We start from the raw sequence: 13,680 nt of genomic DNA on the forward strand, positions 1-13,680 counted from the left end.
GTTGGAGGAAGGGGTGAGGTCAGGTGGGTAATAGGAAGGGGGGAAGGTAGTTAGGGATTGGTTGTGGGATAGGGAGGGATTAGTGGGGAGAGGAATAAATGTAGGAGTAGTGGGGGTGGGTGGAATTTGGGGGCAGGGTAGGGGAGCGGAGTGAGCTCGCAAGGCGAACGGAGCAGGAAGAGCCAAGAGAGGTGGGAAAGGAGCAGAAAAACAATCAGAGCCTGGAGGAGGATAGCTACAGCTTGGGTGCAGGTATTCTGTTTACTAGCTAGGGTTTCTTATAGTTAAATAGTTATAGGAAGCAGTCTGTTAATAGGTCATAGCCTCGATCTTGTGAAGTACCTATCAGACATTGGCCAGGTTGTTTTCAGCAAGGCAGATGAATGCTGACCTCACTGGGGGCATTGTTAGGAAGTAGAAAGAACACTTTGAAGAAATCCTGAACCCAGTGATGTTGCCGTCTTTTGGGGTTGGGAATAGTTCCAGAAGGAACTGAAGGGAATGGACCCATTTCTGAAGATGACATCACTTCCACAGTTTAACAGTTCCCCTGTTAAGACTGGAAGATCCAGGCAGAAATACTGAAGGTGCTGTATGTTATTGGTTTGTTGTGGTTAATGCTCCTTTTTGGAAGATGGATATGATTACCTTCATACTGACAACGTAGGGTATAGTTCCCATTTTCAGAAAAAGAGAAAGGAATGTGTGCTTCCGTTATAGTGGAATCATGCTCCTCAACCTTACTGGAAGAGCCTAGATCAAGATGGTGGAAAACAGATACTGATTCAGGAGTAACAATGTGTGAATTCTATCTGAGTTGTGGATCACGTCTTTGTCCTTGTATAGATATTGGAGGGCTCATGGGAGTTCCCTAGTCTGATTTACATATTTATTGTAGTCGTGGGTAACAATACAAGGCTCCACTGCCAGTACATGAGATAATCCATGTATTCTTAGCTCTAAATCAGACACATTTGTGGAGCCATAGTACTCTACCAGGGGAATATCAAGTGGCCCCTCCTGTTTGTCACATTCACAGAGAGCAAAGGGCTCTGCCAAAGAAATATCATGTAGCGCCTCCTGTTTGTCACATTCATGGTGGGCCTAAAACTTCACTAAGGAATAGCCTTTGCCCTTATCATGGACAGAATTCAAGGTCTAGCCAATATTTGGAAAGTATCCAGGTTGTGAATGGCAGGGTTACATCCTTTTCTTTGCTGATGGATTTGTTTTATTGCTTTCTAGTCACAAAATCCTCAACATGAAAGGAACAGCTTATCACTGTTGTATGAAGCCAGTGGAATGAGAATCTGCACTTCAGAGTCAGCAGCCATGCATCCTGGTTCATAAAAAGAGTGTTTTCACTTAATGCTTCATGCTTTAATGACTATCATGCCTTACAGATACTTCTCCTAACAGTCTGCTCTTTAACCAATGGGGGAGGGACTCATACCAGCACAGTACAATGTTTAAACAGCTACAGTTAAGAGAAGTGTCAGTAAGGCATGACAATTATTAAAAAAACTGCCATTACTTATTGTCTGTCACCAGCTTTAACCCCTTGACCTATGCATGGGTGTTCATCGACTTTTGGTCTCAAACTTGACTCTCAACTTACCCATGAGACTGACTTATATACATGTATATATGGTAGTCTCTCTGCAAGGAACATTTGTACTAGTTTGAAATACACTTTTTGTGCACGTAAATCTCTCCATATAACTTGTTTCCTAAAGTCCTAATATAGTTACTCATGACCCCATTTACTGCTTCTTTACTGACTGTAATTTGTCATTTATAAAGCTCTCGCTCAATTACCTTCTACATTCACATTAGTGAAAAGCTCCAAGGGTCCATCTTTACTTGGTGCCCAGACTACAGCTACTGACTCATTTCTGACTTATATCTTCCCTTTTATGTCATTTTTTATTGTAGGTTATTTTCTTCCCTCCACCATTTTTTTTCAGTTTCTGCTACCAATCTTAATATCCTTTCTCAGCCAATCAACCCATTTCTTGCCATCATCATCCAAGAGGCAACTGATTGGGGTCATCATCCAGGCAGCCATCAGGGGTGGTTTGAATATTTAAAGTTTTTATCTCCCACCTTACTCATGCACACACCCAGCAAGGCACTATGGATGAGTGTGCAATGGACTGACTGCACAGGGTGATCCCTAATTTCTGTAAGGAGAGTTTCCTCCAATGAGCCTTCCCACACCCTGTAGAGCATGACCAGTGTTCTTTCTAATCTCCATCAGAGAAACTGCACCACCCATTCTGTCTCTGAATATGAGCAAATCTCTGCCAGTGAGAGAAGTGAGCATACTGTGGACCTTCACTGCTTCCCCTGCCTGGCTAGTTCATCCAATGGCAAACCAGTGTCCCATGGCATAAATTAGGAGGTGCAGCACCTAGCAGAATAAAAGTACTCTCATCAAACTAAACAAACAACTCAGAGAACAAATAAAGTCCACCAAAGCCAAGTTTGAGTTAAATTTGGCCTCCCAGGCCAAGAACAACCACAAGGCATTATTTAGCTATGTCCACAACCTCAAAGGCAATACACAGTCATGTGCACAGCTTATTGTAAATGGAGCCATCTATACTGAGCCAGAAGATATAGCAAACCTACTGGCCAATAAATTCAGCTCCAACTTTACCCCTCTCTCCACCTCAAGCTTTCCTCAGGAAATACCATATAACTCCCACTCCTATCACTAGGGAACAGGCCCTTAATGCTCTCTCTAAGGCCAAGAACACTGAATCTATGGGCCCAGACAATATCCCAGTATGCCTTCTGAACAGCATGAAACATGACCTATCAGGGCCTCTGAAATTGCAGTTCAACTGTAGCCTCCAAACAGGCTTTGTCCCTCATGAATGGAGAACAGCAAAAGTCATCCCTCTGCATAAAGCTGAGTCACCTACAGACCCATAAGTCTCACTAGTCTTTTATGCAAAACCATGGAAAGAATTCTCATGGAAATGATCAATAATGATATAGTAAACATAAAGACACTGGGCCCAACCCAGTCTGTTTTCATCAAGGGCAGGTCATGCCTACTCAGCCTTGTGGATTCTTTGAGAAGGTCACTAAAGCAACAAATGAGGGAAAATAAGTTCACACTATCTACCTTGACCTGGCCAAGGCATTTAACAAATACCCCACTCAGGCATTATTGACAAATGCAATTTTTCTTATTTGAAGGTAAATATTATTTACAAACAAAAGGGGTAGCCATTGGGTTTCCCTGTGGGGGTAGTTTTGATAATCTGGTCATGGGATTTTGTGAAAATGAATTTGTATTTAAAAACAACCCCTTGATTGACTCCATTACGTTTATACAAGATATGTGGATGATGTTTATCATATTTAAAGGCGATTATGTTGCCTTTCAGGAATTGTTAAGTTACTTCAATAACACTACTGGATTTTTGAATTTCACAAGTGAATTTAACTCAGATAAATTATCTTATTTAGATGTTCTCCTTAGTAAAGATAGAATGCAAGTGTACAAAGCAGCTATATTTAGGAAAAAAATGTATTCCAATTCTTTCTTGTATTATTCTAGTTCATACTCTATACATCAAAAAAGGTCCGTAGTAAAAGGACAATTGGTTAGGGCCACCCGGATGGTTTCGAATAATTCAGATATTATGGCTCAATGTGACTTTTTGAAGGATATGTTTCTGAAGCAAGGTTATCCCAACAGTTTATTGGAAGAACTTCTTTCAGAGTTGAAACTGAAGAGAGCATCAGGTCATTTTAAATCTATTCTGAATGAATTTCATCAGGTTAACCCTATTTCAAATACAATAGTGATCAGACGACAGAATGATTTTTCATTGTCTTTTATTACTACTTTTAGTAAGGATGCACAAGTAATAAAACGCATTTTGGTCAAGAACTGGAATTTGATATCCATGGATGAAACCATTGGGCCAAACCTATCAGCTTATCCACCAGTTATATATAGAAGGGGTGAGAATTTAAAGAATATTTTGGAATACAAAAAGAGAGATTTTTCAAGAATGAAGGGAATGTTCAAATGTGAGGTGTAATTATTGTAGGTTTGTGGAAATGGGGAATTTCTTTCAAATTGAAGATATGAAATTCACCTGTAAGGGAAAATACAATTATAATTCCAAGAGTGTCATATACCTAGCAAAATGTAGACTATGTTCCAGTTATTACATTGGGAAGATTGACAGACACCTAAAAGAAAGGGTATATGAACACTTATATGCCGTCAGGAACAACAGGATTGATAATGTCTTAGCTAAGCACATACATAATAACCCTGAACATTCTTTAGTTTTTAAAGTCATTGACCATGAAGAATTTCAGGAGAGGGGGGTCCTGTATCTTTAAGATTAGAATGTCGGGAGCTGTTATGGCAGCTAAGAGTAGATGCCTTTAGACACCCAGGCTTTAATGAGACTAGTTCCATTGCATGCATTTTAAAATTAAGGAACTTAATGAGATGATGTTTAAAATCATAAAAAATCATGCACAAGTTGAATTCCTCTGTTATTTTAGCAAAAATAGTAACTATCACTGTATGCAAACCTTTGGATTAATTTTCTTAGCAAGTCCGTTGTGCAATACTATCATCGGTTAAAACACATTTCCCATTTAGATGTACTTTTAATGTTTAATGTCTTGGACTTTTGTTATTTGTTATTGTTATATAATTATTTTTATTTTCCACATAGTTTTAATTGACTTTATGGAAGTCAGCTGACTATCATGCAACTATTAGTTATATAACTGGCTTTTTCACTATTTTTTATTGTCTGATGAAGTAGGGGTACTATACTCTATGAAAACAGTCTTCTTCACTACATGCCTTTTCATTGCCTATGGAGACAACCTCAAGGCTCTGTCCCTTGTATTCTGTCTCCTATAGTTTGTTTTGGGGAGATCTATGCCTGGCATACAGGCATTGTCAGATCCCACTGTGATGGATCTCCTGCATATCCACAAGACAAACACAACCAGAATTACCCATTCTAAAGAGTTAATCCTTGCCTGGGATATAAATAGCACATATTGGAGAGAGTGGTATGTAGCCTAGATACAACCCCATGCCTGGAACAGGTCCCCATCCATGTGAAACAGAGTTTCTCCCTAACCCAGTTCAAGTGTAACTTGAACAAATGGATGGGGAACAGGAAATTCATCCCTGGTTTGGCACCTGTGTCTCTAATCGACACAGACAACCTTTAAATGTTTAATCTTCCAGACCCCTGCTTGTAAATGTTTCATCTTCCAAGCCTCTGCTTACACTTATCAAGGATACCAGAACTTGACAGAGATTTGGGATGCATGGCTAGGCTTATAAAGGCCCTTGTGGTCATTAGCCTAGTAAACACCTATGGACCTATGAACCTATATAGGTCAGAATCAGGCCTCCAGCCCTCTGTGTCAAAAAGCCAGGCTCTTTCTTCTATCAGTTTTGCATTTAGTAGACTGCACATATGGGCTACAATAATATCCATTTTGTTGTATATGGATTAACTACAAGTTACTTTGTATTAAAGCAAAGAAGCATGTGATTTGAGAGGAGTTAGACAAGTTACTTCTGTTATTGACTTTTTACTTGAACATTGTAGCAGCTGTGCCCAACAGGAAGCATATACAAGAACAAGTGTTATGTCAATATATGCTCATACTTTCTACACTATAAAACAGTTGGTTTTACTTAGGAGATAAATACATTAGATTTTTTAGTTTAGGTTTTATTACAAATAACTGAATAAAGTGATTTTGTTTTATATGTAATATATTTTTATGTTGTCCTAGAATGAATTATGTCTTTTCTACAAGCGCAAGAGTGTTCAAATTAAGAATCTTCAATGTAAGAGAATCACACGTGAAGAAGATATGGCTACAGCAGTTGAAAAAAGAGGGCCGATCACATTTGCCATGAAAATACCACCAGACTTTTATCAGTTTTCAGGAAATGGTAATGACATGGATTATAATTGTTTAACAACAGCAATGCTTTATTTGTTTGATATGCTACCTTTTCCAGGTACTTTTTCTTTACAGAGGGTGCAGGACACAATGTGTTGTTATGAAGAATTCATTTGCCAATATTATCATAACTAACAAATAAATAAATAAAGCATAATGATATCACAGTCTAATAAATGTATCTTATAAAACTCTGATAATATTTTACAATGCAGCTGTATTCCATATTCCAAAGTCCCCACATAAATTTATTCTGTTAATGACATTGTTTCTTTTCAAAAATATCCAGCCATTCTTGCAAACTGATAAAAAATAAAAAATGACCCAACAGACATTTTAGTCAGGACCTCCTTTATATTGTGGCCATATAACCCTTGCTGAGGAGTTTTATCAGTTTTCACCCATGCACTGTCGACATGCATGGCAATTGCTCTTACTGTATTGTGCTGCAGTGTTTCCTTCCTTGGATACCACCAGAGATCCCATGCAGTAAACATTTTAAGGAAAAATTGCAGAAACAGGAACAGGAGACACCAGACCACGGCTATATGAAGCATAAAACACTTTAATAAAACAAACCTGGTGAGTGCTTTTATGGCCCAAGCCACTTCATCAGACAATTCAAACAATAACCATCCATAATTTATACCTGTCATTCCAATCAATTATGCTAATGCACTATTCTACCTTCTAAATTTAAAGTCATATTACACTCAACATAAATTTCACTAATCAAATTCATGTTCATACGCATTCAAAGCATAAAAACACTACATGCATAGCATATCACACTTTAACCAAACATTAAAGCAATGAAAGATAAAACTTCTGTATAAAAATATCATGATAAAATGTGTCTATAATTACATACTAATAAATGAGATACAGTGCCTCAGGGGGATATGGCACACAATCCTATCAACTTCACTTCTGGAAATCCCTGCCCAGTAAAATAGGCTTAATATTCAATTTGTCATTAAGACCTTTTCCCATGTTCGTCCTGAGTCTCACAATCCATTTGAGCTTCTTGTTCTCTGTTTTTAACTTGACATCTCACCCCCTATTATTAGTGACAACCTTATCTAGCACCATAAAATTAAATGTGTGCATGGCATCAAACCTCTCAACATATCTCGCCAGAGCATTGGTTTCTGCCATTCTTCCAATGTCATATAGATGTTCCCTCATCAGGTCCCTTAGCCTCCGTGTTGTCATGCCACCATAGAAGCAGGTACAAACTGAGCAGCATACCAAATAAACAATCTTTGTGCTGTTACAATTGGCCATCAAGTTGGACCTGAATACCCTGTTCAAATCTGGATGTAGAAATTCACCTTTGGAATCCACATGCATACAAAAATTGCATTTTCCACCAGGAAATATGCCAGAGTTACCTACACTCATAGTCTGTGAAGTCTCCAGTTTGGACCAAGTTCCAAACAACAATCTTTTCAAGTTCTTCTTTTTAAATGTGTATCTCAGAACTTCCCCTACCAATTGTCTGATCTGCTCATCAGCACAAAGTATGTTGGAGTTCCTATGGTACACATCCTGTATAACCTAACATTACTACAGTAAATCACTGACATTCTCATAGGTTTATGAGTACTCACCAGTGGAAAAAAAAAATGCTCTCAGCTAAGTCTGATTTCCTAGCATACCCACCTGGTCCCCACATTCATGACGGATTATATGAACATTTGCTACCTGATAAACCTCAGTCTTTACAGTTTATTATTGTGCCCTCTGTTCTTCCAGCATTTATTTATTTATTTGCAGTTTGTTAACCAGGAAAGTCCACCGGGCTGTACAGAGCCCGTTTTCCATTGAAGCCCTGGGAGAAATGCTCCTCAGTACAATAAAGAGAACAAATAACATTATATACACTGGTAGTACACCAGGATCTAACAGTAAATAGAAGAAACAAATAACATTATATACATTGGGAGTATACCGATATCTAATAGTAAATAGAACAAACAGATAACATTACATACATTGGTAGTATACCGTTATCAAATAGTAAATAGAACAAACAGATAAAATTACATACATTGGCAGTATACCATTATCTAACAGTAAATAGAAAAAACTAATAATTTTATATACACAGGTAGTACAAAATTATCTAACAGTAAATAAAATGAACAAATAACATTATATACATTGGTAGTACACCATTATCTAACAGTAAAAAAACAAACAAATAATTTTATATACATTGGTAGTATACCATTATCAAACAGTAAATAGAACAGATATATATATATATATATATATATATATATATATATATATATATATATATATATGTATGTATACACACATTGGGAGTATACCATTATCTAACAGTAAACAGAACAAACAAATAATATATATACATTGGTAGTATACCACTATCTAACAGTAAATAGAACAAACAAATACCATTATATACATTGCTAGTATACCATTATATAACAGAAAATAGAACAAACAATTATATATACACAGGTAGTATACCACTATCTAACAGTAAATAGAACAAACAAATACCATTATATACATTGCTAGTATACCATTATATAACAGAAAATAGAACAGATAAATATATATATATATATATATATATATATATATATATATATATATATATATATATATGTATACACATTGGGAGTATACCGTTATCTAACAGCAAATAGAACAAACAAATAAAATTACATACATTGGTAGTATACCATTATCTAACAGTAAAAAGAACAAACAAATAATTGTATATACACAGGTAGCATACCATTTTCTAACGGTAAATAAAAAAAACAAATAACATTATATACATTGGTAGCATACCTTTATCTAATAGTAATTAAAACAAATGAATAACATTATATACATTGGTAGTATACCATTATTTAACAGTAAATAGAACACACATATTGGCCAAGGCTCTTGCCACCCCCATAGTGCCTTTTTTAGGCAAGGTTCAAATGACAAAACTACCTCCCTAGAAAACACAAGTGGAAAAAAACTAAGGGTAATGCTGCTTAATGCCAGAAGTCTAAACTCAAGATGCACACCCTCGAAGCCCTCCTCAGTATGGAGAACATCGATATCTGTGCAGTGACTGAAACCTGGTTTAAGGCTCCTGAGAGCACCCCAGCACTATCAGGTTTTACCTCATATCATGCTTTCCGGCCCCAAAACCTGGACCGAAATACAAAAGGAGGGGGAGTATCCATTTTCATCAAAGATACCCACACCTCCAGGTTAGTGGCAACGCACAAAGCATTGGAGACTATCCAGGTGCAACTAACCATAGGAAAAACTGCCTTACAGTTTGTAGCCTGCTACAGACCACCCTCTCAAACTCAGGAACCCCACACAGCCTTCCTGAAAACACTGGAGAGTATGAATGTCTCTCCAAATACCATAATTTTGGGAGACTTCAACTACCCAAACATAGACTGGGAACATTACTCAAGCCCCAACACCCTAACCCAAAGGTTCTTAGAATTCATAAACTCAAATGCAATGGAACAACTAGTTACCATTCCCACAAGAGGAGACAATATACTAGACTTGATCATCACAAACATGGGGACAAAATGCTCCACACCGGAAGTACATCCCTCTTTGGTAAGATCAGACCATAAATTAATCTCACTAGAAATCCACATCCCGCCCCCACCCCCTGCACAAAAGACCACAGTGAAGAACTTCTCGAAAGCAAACTTCACACTTCTTAAGACTGAAGTGGTATCGTTCAAGGCCCCTGGGCCAGTGGAAACCACAATCCACACTGCTGAATCCTTTGCAAATGCCTTCTATGGGCACCTTCAAGAATGCATGGATCATGCAATCCCAAATAAAACCAAGACCCATTCCCCAAAGGCAGGCACCGGTCTGGTGGACCCCAGCCATAAACAAACTTTACAACAGGAGGAGGAAGCTACTACATGACAGAGCAAAATCCCTAAAAGGGAAGGCATCTCTGATCAGTACTAGCAAAAAACTATGATCAATCATAAAATCATCCAAGGCCAACTTTGAGAGAAAAATCGCAAAAGACACAAAAGACAATCACAAGGCCTTCTTTAGCTATGTTAGAAACCTGGGTGGAAACTCCCAGATATGCTCAGAGTTAGTCCAAAATGACACAAAATACACTGAACCCACTGACATCGCCAACATTCTGACAGAGAGGTTCAGTGCAAATTTCTCCACCCCCTCCCCCCCAAAAGGAGAAATAACTATCCCAGCAGTGTGTAGCCTCCCTAACATCTCAGATGCCCAGGTGAGAGCCGCTCTCTCTAAAGCTAAAAACACAGCATCAATGGGACCGGATGGTGTCCCAGACTGTGTGCTACATGAACTCCAAGAGGAACTAAACCCACACATAAGGCTGCTGTTTAATCTTAGCCTTACCACAGGATACGTACCCAAAGAGTGGCGTACGACAACAGTGGTCCCACTTCACAAAGGTGGTGCTTCTATGGACCCTGGAAATTACTGCCCCATAAGCTTGACAAGCCTGGTCTGCAAAGCTATGGAGAGGATCATTATGGAACTCATAAACAAAGACATTGGGGACCTACAGACATTGGATCCTACCCAATTTGGCTTTGTCAAGGGCAGATCCTGCCTTTTGAACTTGGTCGACTTTTTTGAAACAGTCACTAAGGCCATTGATGAGGGTAAGGCAGTTCACACAGCCTACCTTGACCTTGCAAAAGCCTTTGACACAATACCCCACTCGGGCATCATAGACAAACTCACCAGCTTAAATGTAAACCCATATGTCACAAGATGGGTTGCAAACTGGCTCAAGGACAGAGCCCACAAGGTCAGAGTTGCTGGAGCTATGTCAGACTCTATGCCAGTCACATGCGGTGTCCCACAGGGCTCAGTCCTGGGACCCCTCTTGTTCGGCATTTATTTTTCAGAGGTACAGGCAAACATAGGAGGATTGTGGCTGACAAAGTTCGCAGATGACTGCAAACTGGGTGCCATAACTGATACTCCAGCGGACACAAACATCCTTCAGAAAGGCCTCATAGAAACAGATAATTGGTGCCAGAGCCATGGCCTTAAGCTGAACGCCAAAAAATGTATAGTCATACCCTTTGGGAAAAACAAGGTACCGAAAAATTACCACATAGGAGGTAATCCATTAAGTACGGAAGAGGTAATCAGGGACCTAGGGACCCAGGTTGACAGTGACCTCTCATTTGACACTCACATTGCCAAAGTGGTTAGGAAGACCTTCTATATTGCCCACCTTATCATGAAGGGTGTCACATCTAGATCAAGAAAGGTCATTGCGCCCCTGTACTCTTCTCTTATCAGGCCAATGATTGAGTACAATGCCCCATTTAGGATGTATCTCACCCGACACCTGCAGCAGTTGGAAAGACCCCAAAAGTTCCTCACCAAGAGGATAAAGGGTCTTAAACATATGTCATATGCTGCCCGACTGAAAAAAACCCAGCTCTATTCAGTCGCATACCGACTACTCAGAGGTGATCTGTGCCTGACATACAAGGTCATGTCCAGTCCTGAATTAATGGACATGCTCCACCTCAGAGAATCCAAATCCATCAGAGCCACGAGAACAAGTGACTTAAACCTCAACACAGAAATAAATAGAATGTGCTGGAGGGACAGATTCATAACCCAGAGGCTCCCTACACTCTGGAACAGAATCCCAGTCCATGTTAGGCAGAGCCCCTCACTGACTCTATTCAAGAGAAATCTCTACGAGTGGATGGGAGATCGTAGGATTACCCCGGGGGTCATCTCTGTGTCACTACTAGACAGAGGCATAGTAAACTAAACCCTAAAAGGGTGTAGTATTCTCATCCTAAGGGGTGGTGTAAGCCACATACACTCTGGCTAGGCTTATAAATGCCCTAGGGCAGATAGCCTAGTACAAACCTATGAACCTATGATCCTATGAACAAATAATTTTATATTTATTGGTAGTATACCGTTATCTAACAGCAAATAGACCAAACAAATACAATTATATACATTGAGAGTATACCGTTATCGAAAAGTAAATAGAACAAACAAATAAAATTATATACATTGGTAGTATTCAATTACCTAACAGTAAATATTACAAACAAATAACATTATCTAACAGTAAATAGAACAAATAACATTATATAAATTGATAGTATACCATCATCTAATAGTATAAAGAACAAACAAATACTGTTATATACATTGGTAGTATACCATTGTAAATAGAACAAACAAATAATTTTATACACACAGGTAGTAGACCATTATCTAACAGTTAATAAAAGGAACAAATAACATTATATACATTGGTAGTACACCATTATCTAACAGCAAATAGAAGAAACAAATACAATTATATACTTTGGTAGTATACAGTTATCTAACAGTAAATAGAACAAACAAATAACATTATATACAATGGTAATATACTATTATCTAACAGAAAATAGAACAAACAAATAACATTATATAAATTGATAGTATACCGTTATCTAACAGTGAAAAGAACAAACAAATAATGTTATATACATTAGTAGTCTACCATTGTCTAACAGTAAATAGAACAAACAAATAACATTATATAAATTGATAGTATACCGTTATCGAACACTGAAAAGAACAAACAAATAATTTTATATCCACAGGTAGTATACAATTATCTAACAGTAACTAGAACAAACAAATAATTTTATATACACAGGTAGTATACCATTATCTAACGGTTAATAAAACAAACAAATAACATTATATACATTGGTAGTACACCATTATCTAAGAGTAAATATAACAAACAAATAACATTATGTATATTGTAGTATACCATTATCTAACAATAAATAGAACAAACAAATAATTTTATATAAGTTGGTAGTATACCATTATCTAACAGTAAATAGAACAATCAGATAAAATTATATACATTGGTAGTATACCGTTATCTAAAAGCAAATGGAAAAAACAAATAAAATTATATACATTGGTAGTACACCATTATCTAACAGTAAATAGAACAAATAACATTATATAAATTGATAGTATACCATTATCTAACAGTAAAAAGAACAAACAAATAATGTTATATACATTGGTAGTATACCATTGTCTAACAGAAAATAGAATAAACAAATAACATTATATATATTGCTAGTATACCATTATCTAACAGTAAATAGAACAAACAAACAATTTTATATACACAGGTAGTATACCATTATCTAACAGTTAATAAAACAAACAAATAACATTATATACATTGGTAGTACACCATTATCTAATAGTAAATATAACAAAGAAATAACATTATATACATTGTAGTATACCATTATCTAACAGTAACTAGAACAAACAAATAATTTTATATACATTGGTAGTATACCATTATCTAACAGTAACTAGAACAAACAAATAATTTTATATACATTGGTAGTATACCATTATCTAACAGTAAAAAGAACAAACAAATAACATTATATATATTGCTAACATACCATTATCTAACAGTAAATAGAATAAACAAATAACATTATATAAATTGCTAATATATCATTATCTAACAGTAAATACAATCAACAAATAATTTTATATACACAGGTAATATACCATTATCTTACTGTAAATAAAACGAACAAATAACATTATATACATTGGTAGTATACCATTATCTAATATTAAATAGAACAAATGAATAAC

The 13,680-nt window shown here is 36.9% G+C and overlaps 1 protein-coding gene across 1 annotated transcript in view; it reads left to right on the forward strand.

The window, feature by feature from the left end:
* LOC122788063 (ervatamin-B-like) overlaps positions 1–13,680 on the forward strand; it is a 395,874-nt gene that overhangs the window by 255,817 nt on the left and 126,377 nt on the right. Inside the window, exon 5 of the mRNA XM_044054984.1 lies at positions 5,809–5,971. Within this exon, the coding sequence (XP_043910919.1) occupies positions 5,809–5,971 (163 nt within the window). The remainder of the gene's footprint in view (positions 1–5,808; positions 5,972–13,680) is intronic.

The sequence above is a fragment of the Protopterus annectens genome, chromosome 13.part0, assembly GCF_019279795.1.
Source record: "Protopterus annectens isolate FY-2018-M chromosome 13.part0, PAN1.0, whole genome shotgun sequence".
Taxonomy (NCBI): Eukaryota; Metazoa; Chordata; order Ceratodontiformes; family Protopteridae; genus Protopterus; species Protopterus annectens.